At 38.6% G+C, this 17800-nt stretch overlaps 1 protein-coding gene across 2 annotated transcripts; it reads left to right on the forward strand.

Moving 5' to 3' along the window:
* Window positions 1-2161: 2161 nt before the first annotated feature.
* Window positions 2162-7857, forward strand: LOC104446256 (disease resistance protein RPP13). Of its 2 annotated transcripts, none has more exons than XM_039312366.1 (4): window positions 2162-2297; window positions 3562-3673; window positions 4281-4411; window positions 4492-7857. In XM_039312366.1, exon 4 carries the CDS (start codon window positions 4755-4757, stop codon window positions 6573-6575), a length of 1821 nt encoding a protein of 606 aa, XP_039168300.1. In that variant the 5' UTR covers window positions 2162-2297; window positions 3562-3673; window positions 4281-4411; window positions 4492-4754; the 3' UTR covers window positions 6576-7857. The 2 variants fall into 2 exon arrangements, with proteins under 2 accessions (XP_039168300.1, XP_039168301.1); XM_039312367.1 differs by having other exon boundaries at window positions 4281-4348.
* Window positions 7858-17800: the final 9943 nt, after the last annotated feature.

Raw genomic sequence — 17800 nt, forward strand, 5'->3', positions numbered from 1 at the left:
GTGGAAAGAATTGATTGGTGAAATGCTATATTTTGGTTTATGAAATTAACTGTGATATCGACTGGCAAAGGATTAAATGTTATACAATAATATAACTTCATGGGAGTCACCTCTAAAGCCTTGAAGTCAAAGGATAAATGCTACACAACAACTCAAGTCATATGGGAGCCATCTCAATGGGCATTGAGATGTGATGTCATACAAGTTTGGTCAATGAAATAGACTATTAACATATGATTTGAAATTAGGCAAGGGACTGAACCATTGATCATATGTTTTGATACTACTTAGAAAATGAGTATTTTAAATATTGATATAGCTTTGTTGAAAAAATAAAACGTGTTCTTGACTACGTACATACCATACTAAGTGTGACATCTTAGATTTTCAATTCTGTTTTCTACTGGATAAATTGGACATTTCATTGACGCGCCTATAAAGCTGTTCTCAGAGTTGATCACTCTCGAGATAACTAAACTATTTGGAGAAACCATTAAAGATTTTAAGGCAAATAGACTTAAAAATTCAATCAGGAATTGACTTCTCAACCGTGTCCATCTTTAGATGCCATTATGGCACAGAAAAAAATCGATTTGAAATCAGAGATAGGTTGGTTGACAAAGATGTGTGCCTAATCGTGGGTAACACCACTAAATTGGAAAATTCTCGTCAGCATGCACTAAACTGATTTTATTATTATTTTGGTACCCTGTGTCTGTATTTGGATCATCGAGATTTTCACGATAATTGAGAGTCGTCAATGTGTCAAATAGATTCATTGTGGCTCAAAGAAAATCAATCACGGGTCATTTGCACTAAAAATATCTAAAAACTACCCAGTAGCCTAGGTCATGCTAAAAAACTCGCCGAATGAAAATTAACTGTGAATTTAAGTCCGATTTCAGAAATTGAAGATTCTGTCATGTTACAATAAATTCTAGGAACATCGACTCAGCCTCAGAAGAATTTTCAGAGATTCCGAAATTTTTGCAGAAAATCGATTTGGACATTACGGACAATTAGCGGAAATTCGTACAGGCCAAATTAAAGGAAAATTTGACTTTCAAGCTGAGCCTTTAAGTATCAGGGATTGGCAGAAAATTGTGGACTTACCATCAATGCAAGGGATATATATGTGGACTTTTGGTCTAGGATGATGAATTGGATATTTTCTTCTTGACTTATCCCCCTACCCTACGGCAGCTTCTTGATCACGCCTCCTTCGCCCCGTCTTCTTCACATTTCTCTTGTTCTACTTTCAATTTCCTCTGCAACCGAAGCTGCCCATCATCTCGCCTACATCCACCACCGAAATTTCTCCACCAGCTGCTTCTCCCGCACGCCAACCGCCTGTTTCCATCTTTTGTTACTCCTGCCATCTTCATTTTCCTCTTCGAAAACCCCAGCTCGACGCACGCCCCAAATTCCACTGCCCGCAGCTTCATTTCTCTCTCTGCCTTCGCCGCACGAAGCAAGTCAACTGAAGCTGCTCCCTCTTGCCGTTTGTTGACCAGATTTTTCAATCCCTGCACCCCCCCCACCACCGAAAATTCGGTCAACAGCCACACTCACGAAGCCCTTCCGCTGACCGCCCTCAGCTCCACGCGTCTTCAATTCCTGCCGAGCTGCCATCTTCAATTGTTTCTTCAACAGAAATCCCACGTTCACGAAGCTGCTTTCGTCCGTGTCTTCTGCCAGCACGCCTGCACCACCTGGCGTCTTCTTCAGTCGAACAACCAGCAGCGAAGACCCTCCACCGAAGCAGATCCGTGGCCGCGTCTCCCCCCGGCTCGAAGACCAGCGAAGCCACACGATTTCAGTCCACGAAGCTTTCAATCCCAGCGACCAGCGTCTCCACGTTGCTTCTTCCGCGGGCCTCCTCCAGCAGCAACCGCATCTTCAATCAGCGGCCCATCTCCAGCGAATTCAGCCCCGAAACCCAGCGTCCAATCCTTCTCCTTTGGGCCACCAAATCCACTGAGCCCATCTCCACAGCTGCTTCATGTCCAGCCCAATCGTAGGCATCAGCTGCAGCAGCCCGCGAACGTCAGCTCCATCGAAGACCAGGCCCAATTCCAGCCCATGTGAATTTTGTTGCAAGTTCAGCTCGCCAATTGAAGCCCAGCGAAATTTTGAGGCCCAAGCCCAGCGTCTGCAGTGAGCCCAGTCCAACAAAAAAACAAATCTTAGATTGGACTGAGATTTGTTTGGCCCGTTTTAGGCTCTGCTCGAGCGCCCGTCGACATCGCCGAAACTTCATATTTCGGCTGCCGTCACACCGCCATCACAATGATCCGGTCTCCACTTTCAATCAAATGAGTTTTACTCACTAATGCTTTCTTAGTTTGCTAACTATGCTTAAGGGTTGATTAGATTTAATTAAGTGCAATTAAGTTGTTAGATTATAGTAAATTAGTGATTATTAGATAATTGTGATGCATGTTAAACAATTGAATTGTGCAATTAGCAAGTAGAGACGTACTATTATTTATCGAATGCATCTCGGGATTTTTCTCGACCCATCTTGGGCTTCAATTAGGCATTACGGGCCTAAATTGAATTTTTAGTATTTAATTATTAATTTTCGAAATTAATTTAATTATTTTTTTTTTCAAAAATTAGGCAGGGATAGTTGACGACCGGAATTTTTTGCTGATTGTCGTGGTGTAGTCTGTTTATTTAATTGAGCTTTATTTCGTGCTAAATTGAATTATTTGTGAAAGTGGGAAATTATTCTTTAATTGGATAATCGTTGGTTATTAATTGAAAAATAACCGGGCATCAATTGACAATGCCAAAAATATTTGAGTGGACTACAGAAAACGTGGAAGCTATGGAAATGAAAATATTATATTTTGGCTAAGGCCGACCGTGTCCCCACATAAGGCTACTTTATCGAGAATGATAAAAAAAAAAAAATGGAATTGATTGCATGATTGGGATGGTATACTATATTGACTTACGGGCGATATGTCAGCTTAGCAGAAAGCAGTATACCGGTATACTATATCAGCCTACGGGCGATACATCAGCATAGCAGAGAGCAGTATACCTTATTAGTTTTGATTGAAAATGTCGGTACACTATATCAGCTTACGGGTGATATGTCGGCTTAGCAGAGAACAGTATACCTTATCAGCTTAGATTGAACACTGTCGTTATACTATATTGGCCTAAAGGCGATATGGCAACTTAGTAGAGAGCGGTATACACAATCATCTCAGAAGCGAACTATACTATCTATTTATCAGCTTAGTAGTGAATAGTCCTGATATGAACGGACTTTATAGATAGTATGAGACTAGCTGACCAAGAAAGGGTTGTGGTGACATGTCATCGACTAGGTCGATTGCTCAATGATTTGATCTATTGTAGTGACTTGATTGATTTGGGTGTCTATTCGAACTGTGCTAATATGCAGGTAGAATCTAAGGCCAAGGTAAGTCCTCTGACCCTTGCATGCATAGGCAACCCAAATAGCATATTGGTTTACTAATCAGGTCTTAGGGGGTAGAACTTGCTGAGACGTAGTCTTATCCCAGTTGTGGGACAATATTTCAGGACCCTGATGAGAAACCTGAAGAAGAGGAAGATTTAGAAGAAGAAGATGATCCAGAGGAGGATCCTGAATACAACCCGGATGAGGACTGAAATCCCATGACCTTGATTATAGGTGGATAAGTGTTAGATCATACCCATGTGAATAGTATTATATTATATACTATGAGGTGCTTGTATAAAAGTGTAGTTGTGAATTTCAATATAAAAATTATGGCATTGCTATTCTATCCCATTGTTTTATTGTCTGAGAATTTATAACTACTTCCGCATGTGCTATTGAAAATAAAAGGGTCGGCGATATGTAATCCTGGGATATCGCATTTTGAAATCGACCAAAGATGAAGGATGGGCAAGTGACCGAGAATCGGAGCGTGACACTAAGGATTTCTAATATGTGTAGAGTTTTGTGGAAAAATAATACCCGCTTTTGGTATTGTATGTATATGAACTATGGTATTTGAAAATAAAGAGTATTTTACTATTTTGCCATTCTTGTGACCTCATATTTCATTGTTCATTTTGACCTTATGTGCACAAAAATTTGCTGAAAGTAAATAACTTATATTTGAAGTTGTACGTGGGTTATCAATTGGATTTGGGATTATTAAGTTTCGTTATGACCTTATAAATGTGCATAATGGCTACTCGATCTGTTTAGAAGAGATGCACTACTCATTAGGTCGTATTTATTCATTCCACTTATCTTTCATATTTTTCAGGTTCAGTGATTAGCGGCAAGTAAAGCGAGAGTACTATCAACAAGGAACTTTTGGTAGTAGGATTCCAGGTCTGAAGCTAAGCTCGTTGTATGATTTTTTGAGTAAATACTCATTTACTTAAGTTTTGAGATGTAAGTATTCTTGATAATTCATTTTAGAAACTCTAATGTTGGAACAACCTGCTTGCTTATAATCTATATTTTGATAACAGGCTGTCAATTGTGGTTGAGGCTGCGTTCTTCGTGTGGATCCCCTATTCTTTTTGGATTCGGGTGTGACAATCAATACAAAGCGTGCAAGGTGTCTTAATTTGTTATGCGGGTGTGCATCATGACCAAACAGCCATGAGCTGATGGATGACTAGACATCAGAAGCTTGACCATTTCCACATCAAGCCCCCAGCCTGTGGAGGCACTATGTTAGAGAATACCAGCTAGTTTATTCTCCAGAACTTAAATATATGCAAAATAGAGCATGGCAAATATTGCAGTAAACTACCTTGTTAACAAGCTCAAGGACTTTCTAGAGAATGGGGTTCTAGTGAGCGGTGCCGAGGAAGAAGTTACTTTAGTGAAGAGACAATTGGACAACGTAAGGGCATTCCTGAGGATTGCAGATTCCCTGGAAGAGAGGGATGAGGAAGTCAAAGTTTGGGTGAAGCAGCTGAGAGAAATCGCATATGACACTGAAGACTCTCTAGATGAGTTCAAACTTCTCCTGGCGCATGATCATGGAATTGGATTTCCCGGTCTTCTCTCCAAGATGTCCTGCTGTATCAAGAACATGAAAGGTCGATACCGAATTGTTTCGGAGATGAAATCCATCAACTCCAGAATCAGAAACATATATGATGGACACTGGAGAGTCCGAGACAAATTAAATAAAGTCGAACATCGCTATGGCTCTAGTAAGCCAGACGACACATGGCAGGACCAGCGAGGAAATGCTCTTCTTTTAGACAAAGCTGAGCTGGTAGGCATCAGTGAACCGACAAAAAAGCTGGTCGGCTGGCTGATTGAGGGCGCTTCCACTCGGCAAGTAATCTCAGTCGTGGGGATGGGAGGACTGGGGAAAACTACATTAGTGAAGCAAGTTTACGAAGATCCAGAAGTGAAGAAACATTTCATGGTACGTGCTTGGACAACTCTTTCTCAATCTCCAAATATAGAAGAGATCCTTCAAGGCATGGTTCGACAAATTATGAGGCATACCCAACAACCAGTTCCTCCTATAGAGGACAACGTGGATAGATTATACCAAAAGATGATTATCAAGGACCTGCTACAAAATGCGAGGTACCTGATCATCATAGATGATGCGTGGCGCATGAATGATTGGGATGCAATCAAACATGCATTACCTAACAACAACTGCGGCAGCCGAATAATCATCACATCCAGGAATTCTGATTTAGCACATACCTCCTGCGGGGAATTTGGAGGGATGGTTTACAAGATGGAGCCACTACCAGCTGAAGAGTCATGGAAGCTTTTCTGCGCAAAGACATTCCAGGGGAACTCCTGCCCTCATCATCTAGAGGAGACCTGTAGGCTCATTCTAAGAAAGTGCAAGGGATTGCCACTTGCTATTGTGGCCATCAGTGGTGTTTTGGTTTCCAAAGACACGAGAAAAAAGGATGAATGGGATCTGGTTCGCCAAAGTCTTCATACTGAAGTCAATTGCAATGACAAGTTCAGAACCTTCAAAAGAGTCCTATCACTTAGTTTTGATGACCTGCCATACTACTTGAAGTCCTGTTTCCTGCACTTGAGCGTATTTCCCAGGGGTTACCTCATTAGCTGTGGGAAATTAATTCGACAATGGATTGCAGAAGGATTTGTAGACAAGAAAGAAGGCATGACAGTAGAAGAAGTAGCCCGGGACTACTTATATGAGCTCATTAACAGAAGCCTGATAGAGGTGGCTGCTCAAAGAGGCGATGGAAGGATTATGTATTGTTCTGTCCATGATTTTCTGCTGGATATAATTACTTCAAAGTCGAGCAACCACGGCTTTGCAGAAACAGCCATAGATAAACATCATAAATGGCCTGATAAAGTTCGTCGCCTATCTATACAGAACGGCCAGCAAGCTATGCAACAGAGAAGGTCATTGTCTCGGCTACGCTCTTTATACATGTTTGGGGTAGAGAGATCTTCCACGGATGCTGTTCTAGGTAGTGAAATGAGACTGCTCACTGTTCTGGACTTGCAAACTGCTCCTTTGACAAGGATCCCAGCTCAAGTTGCTGAGTGGTGCCACATGAGATATCTGAGTTTAGGTACAGCAAGGTGAGAACTGTTCCAAATTCCATAGCGAAGCTTCAAAACCTAGAAACCCTGGACCTTAAACAGACGTATGTCACAGAATTGCCAGTTGAGATCTTGAAGCTCCAACAACTTCGTCATTTACTCATATATCGTTATAGATGGTACTCTAATGGATGGTACTCCAACTGCGGCTTCAAGTGCCCAGAAGAAATAGGGGCTCTACAGTCCCTGCAAAAGATCTCCTTCATAAGAGTAGGTAATGAGAGAAACAGCAGCTTAATACGAGAGCTTGGGAAGTTGAAACAATTGAATAGGTTAGGCATCGTGAAGTTGAGAAAAGAAAGTGCAAGGGAATTGTGCTCGTCAATTGAAAAATTAACGAAGCTTCAAGCATTATCCATAAGTTCAGTCGATGAAAATGAGATTATTGATCTACAACCCCTCTCTACTCCACCTTCATTTCTCCAGAGACTCTACTTGACAGGACGTCTGGGGGCATTACCACGTTGGATATCATCTCTTGATAGCCTAATGGTATTGAAGCTGAAACATAGTCAGCTAAAGGATAGTCCATTGTCATCTTTGGGGAATTTGCCTAATCTTGTAAATCTCCAGTTGATTCAGGCTTATGAAGGAACCAAGTTGCGTTTCAATGCCAACAGCTTTCTGAAGCTACAGGTTCTGAGCCTTGGTTGTTTTGACAAACTCAAATGCGTGGAAGTGGAGAAGGGATCAATGCCTTGTCTTGAGAGTTTGCTTATTAGGAGTTGTAAGCTAATGGAGGAGCTTCCATCAGGTATTGAGCAGCTGGAAAAGCTGACAAGGCTGCGGTTTATCAACATGCCTGATGAGTTCGTGAAGAAACTTACGCAAGATGGACAAGACGATTATTACCTCAAACTGGCCCATGTTCCAGAAGTATATTACGGTTACTGGAGAAGATCCCGGGGACGCTTTGCTCACCGAAGCCTTTGTGTGAGGAGCGTTGAATTCCCTCCATGCTCAAAATGGGCGGCTGAGCCTAGAATGCAGTATAATGCTTCTCCTGAGGTATGAGTGATTGAATGATTGAAATTCTAGAAAATAGTTGTTATTTTGTGATAAAAATTGAAACGCGTGGTCTAAGGTCACAACAGGATCTGTAAATGACATTTCGTGGTTGGTTCGCATTATTCTGCAGCATCCCTTTGCCTCAGAGAAGAGAACGGTCAAGTGGGATGGTGTATATTCAACTTTGAACTTCCTAGAGTGTATGCGGATTTAAGATTAAATTCTGCTATTACGAGAAGCCAATTCCATGTTTTTCACCACTTTGTGTGATTACTTGAAGGGAAAAGACCATCAAAAACTCCAAACTTTGCCTAAAGTGACAAATTTACCCCAAACTTTTTTTTGTGACATGAAAAACCCCAAATTTTACAAACTATGACACATTTACCTCATTAAGGGCATTTTCGTCTTATTCTTTCTGTTTTTTCTTTTTCTTTTGTTTTAACTTTTTTTTCTTCTCTTTTCCCTTCGCCTGCCATGGCGAAGCCAGCGGAGGCAAGCCGGCATTTGGCAAGGGCTGCCCTCGCCAACGTCAGGTGAGGGTCACTCTCGCTTAGGCTAGCTAGGGCCACTCTCACCGGTATCGGACGAGGGCAACCCTCGGCTGGGTCGGGCGAGGGCGGTCCTCGCCCGTCACCGGCGAGGGGTGCTCTCGCCCGACGCTAGCGAGGGCCAGCGAGGGCCTAGCAAGAGGTGCCCTCGCCGGACTCGGGCGAGGGGTGCCCTCGCCGACGCCGAGCCAGGGGTGCCCTCGCTAGATCCAGGTGAGGGCAGCCCTCCCCGAACGCCGACTTCCCTCCGCCGGCTCCGCCATGGCCGGCGGAGGGAAGAAAGGAGAAAAAAAAAAAATTAAAAGTAAAAAGACCAAAATGTCCCTATAATTTAGGGTAAATGTGTCACATAAATAAAAGTTCACGGTTTTTTGTGTCACAAAAAAAAAGTTTGGGGTAAATTTGTCACTTTTGATAAAGTTTGGGATTTTTTTTGTGGTTTTTTCCCTTACTTGAATGCTTCTTTTTGCGGGCTTGGGCCAAATGGAAAGTGTCTGGTCGACACAATCTTACCTATGAATAACTCAAAAGGACCTTTTCCATCCGATGCAAGACTTGAGGATTTGCAATTAGAGTCCCTTTCATCCACTAAGTAGCCTCGACATTGCTCTTCTCACGAACGGCATCCTCAGTTGGCATAGAAAAAGAAAGATGCACGCCTTAGCCCATCTTCACTCTGAAGGTTTCAAACAAAAGCCAACCCTCCTGGAACTCACTGAATTTTACCTCGGATAGAGACTTTAACATGGTTTTTGCTGCCTTGACTGTAATTTATTGGCCAAACTAATAGATATTTTTAAGCCAACCCATTGAAAAGCTCGGCCCAAGCCCAACTCACTTACTTCTTTCTTCTTCAATGCAATTGAAGCGTACAATGAAAGAAGTTAGCAAGTGGCTGAATCAACGAAGAAAAGAGGAGGCGGCTCATTAGTGGAGAGAAATTTCACGCGTTCACAATCTATACAACTTGACAAGCCGAATCAATAGAAATCGCAACACCTGGTGAGTATTTAATAACAGTGTCAAAAGCTGAATCGAAAACCAAATCAAATCCAACCGAAAAGTTTGATTTTTTATTTATTTAGTTCTGATAATATTAAAATCCAAAACTTTTTTAACTAGTTTGATTTTTATCGGTTTGGTTAACCGAACCAAACCGATATAATCTAAAATTTTTGAATACCTTCTTATACCTCACTTTCCTTCATAAACTATCTTTTCCTTTTATTTTTTATTTTTTATTTTTTAAATCGATTTTTAATTTTTTTTTATTTTCTTTATTTTCTTTTTTTCCTTTTCTTTATTTTTCCCCTTTTTTCTTTCTTTTTCTTCTTCCTTTTCATTGGCCGGTGAGGTCAAGCCTCGTCGGCATGTGGCAAGGCTTCGCTTCACCTAATTAGGTAAGGCCGAGCTCACCCGACATCGGCGGGCTCAAGCTCCTCCGAGATCTAGCCACCTAGGTGGGGCTCGAGCCTCGCCCAACTTGCCTACCTCGCTTGATCAAGGGAGGCTCCAACTCTCCTCTGGGTAGTCACCAGCCACTGACATGGCCAGCAACTAGTCAATGAAGAAGAAGAAGAAGAAGAAGAAGAAAAAAGGAAAAAAAGAATAAAAAATTGATTTAAAAAAATTATTGAAAGGGGTACAATATATAATAGCAAAAAAAAACAAAAGTAAAAACTGAAAAACTAAACTAAATCAAACCGGGATTTTGGTTCTATTCGGTTTCGATTCGAATCAGATTTCGATTCGATTTAGTGAATTTCCTTATTAGTTCAGTTCGGTTTGGTTTTCCAAAAAAACCGAACCGAACCACTTACACCCCTAGTATTGAAGCCAATCATTCATTTAATTGGAGCAATTTTCTGTTTTAGGGCACAACGTCGAACTTATGTCAATTTTGAACTACGATGTTCAATTGAGGGGTTGTTTGTCTGTGGTTCTTGTGGAAATGATAGTTCAAGACACCGTGGAGCTATGGGGTTTGATGAAAATTAGATTCGAAAAATAGGTTGTTTGGAATGAAATTTTGAAGTTCCTGTGCAAGTCACACGTAATGAATAATACTCGCAAGGAAAAGGATGAGCGTGTGCCTTAAACGGGGTTACTCGTTAGAGTGTAGAAGTCATTTTATTGACGATTAAATGTGATTTAGTCGAGTCATTCGTTAGAGTTGTGTATTACTCGGTTTTTAATATCATTTTTCAATTAATTGATAAGAATGCAAGTGCGCAAGCTCTAGTAACCATCTTAGGTTGGTTTTTGGCTTTCCTAGGTGAGTGATACTATTTTTTCTTTTTATTTTAAACTCATGTTTTGAAAAACATTATGGATTAAGTATGATATGAGTTAATAAATGGCTTATTTTGTTGCATAAAATAGAATTGAGCCTTTACTGTTGTTTTGTTGTTTGAAATGGGAAGTCATCTCTTGACTTCAACTCGAGTAATTGCCTATAAATGGTTTGTGAAACCTTCTATGAAAGAAACATGAAAAGCTATGATTTGGTTATTAAACCTGAATTGTGAGATGGTTTCGGGTTTGGTTGTGGATCACTAGAGATTATGTTTGATGGTTTATGCCTAGTGTCTCTTTGATCCATTGAGAGGTGTGTGGCTATGCACATACTAATCTAGGATATTCTTGTAGGCCAAACCATCAGTTAACCTAACCAAGGGGAAATCTTTATCGTCTTGTCACAGACATTACGCATGATCATGACTAGATACTTGAGCATGAGATGTGTCAATGGACCATTCCATTGACATGTATTTTTATGAGATTGACTAATGGACTGGACTATTGATGTTTGCTTTGTTATCGTCTTGAGTATTTTGGTTATGGACATATTATGCTAAAGAAAGAAATATTCCATTTTTAGTCTTGAAGGTTTGTTAAATTCTGGATTTGGCAAAAATGAGTAATGTTTGTGGTTTGAATGTGCATAGTAATCATTCGATCTGCTTACGAAAAATGTATTACTCACTAAGCCGTGGTAGCTCATTCATTCCTTCTTATCATGTTTTTCAGGTCCTTTAGTTAGTGATCGTTAGTGGGAACATTTTGGAGCTAGATATTTGGGAGGAGAATTACCAAAAAAGTTATAAACTTATTGCAATTGTGTCAATTCAGTTCTAAACTTCTTCTTTTTTGCCAATTTAGTCATAAACCTTTTTATAATTGTGTCAATTCAGTCTATCCAATCAAAATTGGCCGACCAGTGCTGACATGGACACCGATGGGGGACAGCCGGCCGACGAACGCTAATGTGGCAATTTTTTAATATTTTTTTATTTTTTTCAAATTTTTAAAATATTTTTATTTTTTTAATTCTTTTTTTCTTCTTTTTTTTCTCACATTCTCCTTCCTGCGCCGAGGCGAGGGCTGGCAAGGTCAACCTCGCCGGCCATTGGCGAGGCTCGCCCCCGCCGGCCAAGAGGTGAGGGCCGGTGAGGTTGACAAGGGTGAGGCCCCACCAAATCGGCAAGGGCGAGGCCTCGCCGCGCGCCCTCGCCTCCGCCAGCGCCATGGGCTAGGGGAAGGAGAAAATGGGGAAAAAAAAAGAAAAAAAGAATTCAAAAATATTTAAAAAGAAGTATTTAAAAATTTAAAAAAATATTTTAAAAATGCCACGTCAGCGTTCATCGACGGCTAGCGTCCACATCGGCGCCGGCCGGCCAATTTTGGCCGGATGGACTGAATTAACACAATTGTAAAAGGTTTAGGACTAAATTGGGCCAAAAAAAAAAAGTTTATGACTGAATTGGCACAATTGTAATAGATTTAGGAGAAAGGATGGTTGTGTCACTCTCCCTCAACCTTATATCGTCCATATAGCATACAAGACTTTCCGGAGGTCCTGGGTGTTGTTTCTCTCAAACTTACATGTTTTTTCCATAATCCTCCCTCCCTCCCTCCCTCCCTCTCTCTCTCTCTCTCTCCCTCTCTCTCTCTCTCTCACCTGATCGGACAACAATTTGGAGTGAAAAAACAACTTCAACCGCGGATGCAATGATCCAGGATTTTTTCACCGATTAGGAGGATGATCCCATTGAATCAGCAAGGAGAGAAACGAGACAGACCACAATCAACTTCCTTGGCCAGACAAATATCCATTCATAACAAGTGTGGAATCTTGATGGAGAGGAAAAACTCTTCCATCAAAAAATTGCATTCATTTCCTATACATTTTGCAACATTTTCAACAGAATGCTGTCAATTCCTAACTATTGGGCGTACGCATCCACAAAAGGACTGGTGTCCACGATAAGAAAATGCCGACAAGTTGCTGTCTCGGTGTGAAAGAATACCACAAAAGTTTCTCGCTAAGGCTCTCATCCTTTTCGCTGAGTAGTCTTATTTTAAAAATGCTGTCGACGAGATCATATCAACTAGCCATTCAAGAAGACCATAATACGTGTAGTTTATAAACAATTCAAAGAAGTCAGTTATGAGAATGTCAAGCATGAACAATCAGTGTCACCTACAAAATTATTTTATTAATTGCAAAACTTCCCGCCCTGCCAAAAAATGTTCTCCATTACATTGTCAGAGTTAGTTACATTTTCGACAGCTTTTATAGTAACCAAATTACATAAACCGACTAGCCACACCCTTCGAAGGATAACCACAAAAACTGGAATCTTCAACCGATCAAAACCTCAGCTTCCAGATTCACTGGTTTCGGGGATAATCCTCGCAGCGCCAAAATTGTCCACCTTGATTATGCTCCTCTAAGTGAGCCAAAACTCCCCATCTAATGCATCCATCAACCCAAAAAGGTGAGCAGGGGCCCTTGCTTGCTCAGTTTTCCAGCTGGCTCCAATAAATCCTGATGCCATCAAAATTTTCACGACACTCGGTTATTCGAGGGCTCTTATGAGACATGGTCGCCTAAATAAGCATACACTCTCCGTTTAAATGCTCTTCCCAATTCAACGACCTCAGATTCCCTCATCTGCCCATGCATTCTGTCTAGCTACATAATCCTAATGTTTCTTTGGGACATCCGATTAGCAACGTTAATGGTCAAGCTGGCCATATCTATGCTGTTCGTCAACATTTGTAAGCTAGCAGCAGAATACGCGAGTTGAACACAAGTCGGTTGAGTAATATCAAAGCTCCCCACATCAATAAGCTCCTGAGAAATAGTACTAGTTAGTGCACAAGAAAGGAAGGCAAGAGAAACTAAGTCAACAGCAAAGACCCCAATAGGGATATTACAGGACTGATACAACCGGTTTTCCAAGAGTGACACACTGAAAATAAATCCAAGAACAAGCATCTTCAAATATCAAAGATAATGGCACTGACATATGACTAAGGTGTTAAATTTAACTACCAAATAAAGGAATCATCAATTAGAGAAGAATTAAAAGGAAGAGTAATGCTTCCAGCATACTGTTTGTGCAAACTGTAGAGCCTCGCAATGTCTTTAGTTAGTTTTGTCATGGTACAGACTACAGTTAGTGACGCCACTTACAGAAATACATCATTCTTGTACTGGCACGCAGCAGGACTTGTCACCTTTGCCGGAAAGTTTGTTCGATAAAATATTTCTTACTGGTTTTTTAAGAACTTAGAAGAGGGGCCTTAAAGATCAAACTAAAGAGGCAAGGAAATTAATGTAGCAATGTCTCACAACAAATATAATCTTGATATATTCTACAGGGAATTGCTAATTTGCTACAATAAATCAAGCTACTTGCAAAGGAAGAAGGGGAGCCAAACACACATCAAGATGATGGTCATAATCAAGTGCCTCTCTTTCAAGACCGATCTGGCCACCAACGAATGAACCGCTGCCTGGGAAAAGATGAGCTCCTCGGTCGCCACATCCGCCAAATCGAAACGGTCACCAATACCAAAATAGACTATGGGTGCGTTTGGTTCAACATTCCCAAGGGACTTTCAGCCTCCAAAGCCCATTGGGGAAATGCTAGACTATTTGGCAACAATTTTGAACTAACTTTCAAGTGAAAGTCAGTATTAGGAAGGCTAAAAGCCCAATGCTAGTAAGGACTAGCTTTGAGCTTTCAGCACTTAGCCAAATGCTAAAACTTAGTTTTTTATTCCAAAATTATCCTCACTCATTCTTCAAATTTCTGATTTTGCCCTCATTATTATTTTTTAAAATGCCAAGTAATGCTAAAAAAATCAAATATATATGAATGCTAAAAAATTAAATATATTTTGGTCTTTTTAAAAACAATATTTATATATTTGATTTTTTTTAGCATTATTGTCAAAATTTATATTTAAAAAGTTGCATCCATTATTTTTTTTCAATTTTAAACAAATAAAAATTAAAAAATTCCGACGAAGGGTTTGGTCTTTTTTTAAAAAATATATATATATATATATATATATATATATGTATGTATTTGATTTCTTAGCATTATTTTCAAATTTATATTTAAAAATCACACACACTATTTTTTCAAATTCTAAAAAATAAAAATAAACAATTTCGACGAAGGATTTGGTCTTTTTTTAATATATATATATATATATATATATATATATATATGATTTTTTTAGTATTATTGTCAAAATTTATATTTAAAAAGTTGCATGCATTATTTTTTTAATTTTAAACAAATAAAAATTAATAAATTTCCCTGAAGGATTTGGTCTTTGTTTTTTTTTTATATATATATATATATATATATATATATGATTTTTTTAGCATTATTGTGAAAAAAAAATTATTTTAAAAGTTGCATACATCATTTTTTTCAATTTTAAGCAAATAAAAATTTAAAAATTCAGATGAAGGGTTTGGTCTTTTTTTTTAAAAAATTATGTATGTATCAATTTGTATTATTGTCAAATTTATATTTAAAAAGTTGCATACATTATTTTTTTCAATTTTAAACAAATAAAATTTAAAAACTAATATTAATCACCCAAAAAACTTTTCAAATGTGTTATCTACCAAATAGCATTTCTCTCCAAGTTGCTTCTCAAAACGTAGTTTACCAAATGGCATTTGCATTTGTCTAAAGTCATTTAGGCTAAACTGCTTTGCATTTTTCCAATGTACTTTCAAAATACTAAACTAAACATAGCCTACGAACTTCCCCTGTCCATTTCATCACAAATTGAATGATTATTGGAGAGATAGAGAGAAGCAATGCACGCTCAAGTATAAATTGTTAAGAAGATGATTTGAACCATTCAAAACAAACAACGACTTTAATTTTGCCCAATTCCTAAATTTAGGTGATTTAGCCCAATTGTCAATATGGGCCAAAGGATGTTATTTACACACTATTTTGTCGACTTCATCTCAACGGGGAGACACAGTGGCCAATTTGTATTAAATTAATGCCATGTCAGAGCTTCTGGCTACACAAATCGCCGATAGCAATCAAGCGAAATATTTTTTATTAATGTGACATACAGTTGATCGAAAAAAGTTATGGCACTCAACGACGTCTTATGAAAGTTTAACACTCGTGATGTACTTTTTCCTTGTAATCATTGATTTAATTGAGTCAATTAAGTCAAAATTTCACTAAATATGATAATTAAGGGAGGGATTATTATTCAATAAAAAGAAAAACTCATCAATGACAAGAAGAATCTTGCCAAATATATTTCTAAAACCTACCAATAATGATCGTTGTCTTATGTTTTGTATGAGCTTAATAATGTTCATCCAACAACTCTTTATTGTTATTTGGGAAAATTCCAAAATGGGCTCGAAGTACCCTTGTTTTTTTTTTTTTTTTTTTTTTTTTCAAATTAGGCCTGAAGTGGATCTTATTTCAAATAAAGGCCTGAAGTTGCCATATCAATCTCAAAGAAAGATCTGAAGTGGTTATGACTATTTCAAATAAGGACCTAGCACCGTTGGCTCGCTAGCTGGCAAAAATTTCAACCAATCAAGAATATTTCCATCCAAATATAATTTCAATTAAAATCAAATTTATATAATAAAAAAAAGTAGCAAAAACAAAGGCAGGAAGGTCTCCTGCCAATGGTCACCATCACAGCACTAGTGAGGCAACAACGATGGCTGGCGGGGTCGTCGGTGCCTGAACGAGAGCCGGCAACCCTCTCCAGAGATAAGAAAGGGCCCCGATAGGGCGGCGAGCACAAATGGGAGCGAGAGCTCCTTCATGTGTTCTTCTTTGTTTTTTAAGTTAAATTTTATTTGAGTTTGGAAAGAAAAAACATAAAAAAGAAAGAAAAACAAAAAATAAATAAATTTAAAAGATGAAATTACGCTTCACCAAACGGTGAGTTCATACCCTTATTTGAGATTGATATAGTTAGTCCAAGCTCTTATTTGAAATAAAACCTGCTAAGACTCTTATTTGAGAAAATAATGACACTTTAGACTCTTACTTGAAATAATGTTCGTTCTTATTCAAGAAAATAATTGCACTTCAAATCTTTATTTGGATTTTTGCCTTGTTATTTTCAACCCTACCAAATTTAAAATTCAATCCTTAAATTTTCAATATTTTATTAATCATATATATCAATGATTTAAAAGATCCAATGAAATATAGAATTTTCTTAATATATAAAATAAGACAGGAATTACTTAATTCATTCAAGAGAAAAAATAATTGATGGCAAATAGAAACTTGCCAAATTTAGTGTTCAACCTTCTTATTATGGTACAAGTCCGGTATTACAATTTACAGTGTGCCTTTACGAAAAGATGGTTCTGAAAGCAAGGTGTGACACCCCGAATTCTTCAAAGATAGGAGTAATAACCCAGCAACCCTTCTACTAGAATAACACAACCTTAAACCACTCAAAATCCCAACTATAAAAATTCCCCACGATAGTGCTCTCACTCTAACAATCACTAACTGAGGAACCTAAAACACACAAAAGATGAATGAATTAAGTAATCACAAGCTAGTGAGTATTGCATATCTCTTATAAATAGATCAAGCACCTAATATGCATAATTACAAAATCAAACCACAACCAGTTAACCCAAATCCAGAATATAACAAACTTATAATTAGGGAATAAGTTATATATGCTTCAATATAGCTATATTTATAGCATAAATATCCATTTCACAATCATATCAAAACAAATATTGATGGCCTAACCCATTGATTGACCAATCTCATCAAAATCACACGCCAATTATCCATTCCTTTAACCAAACTCATATCATATCACACACCAATAGTCCATTCTATTGGCCAATCTCGTGCTTAGGTATCAACCATGGTCATGCATAATGCCTCGTGACAAGGCAACCAAACTCCCCTCTTAGCAAAGTCTCCACCTATATTGCCGATAGTTAGCCCACAAAGATATTCTTAACTAGTATGCATACCCACAAAGCCTCCAAAAACCATTTCATATATCACAATACGTTTTTCAAACTATTTCAAACTTCATTTCATAAACAAGTTCATAAATCAATTTTCATAAACCGTATTTAAATTCAAAGATTCCTCATGAGTTTTGCCAAAAGGTTTTGCAAACCCTGGTCAATTAGTTTAGACTATAATACAAAGGCAAACGAACGTTTCAAGTGCCAAAAGTTAACACAAAGGGATAGTTAAGTGCCAAAATTTACTAAAATGACACTTAAGTGCCACTTTTTTTTATGAAAAATGGGACACTTGAGTGCCACATTCGGCGAGCCTCACCGGAAATCTTACGT

The sequence above is a fragment of the Eucalyptus grandis genome, chromosome 5, assembly GCF_016545825.1.
Source record: "Eucalyptus grandis isolate ANBG69807.140 chromosome 5, ASM1654582v1, whole genome shotgun sequence".
NCBI classification, from domain to species: Eukaryota; Viridiplantae; Streptophyta; class Magnoliopsida; order Myrtales; family Myrtaceae; genus Eucalyptus; species Eucalyptus grandis.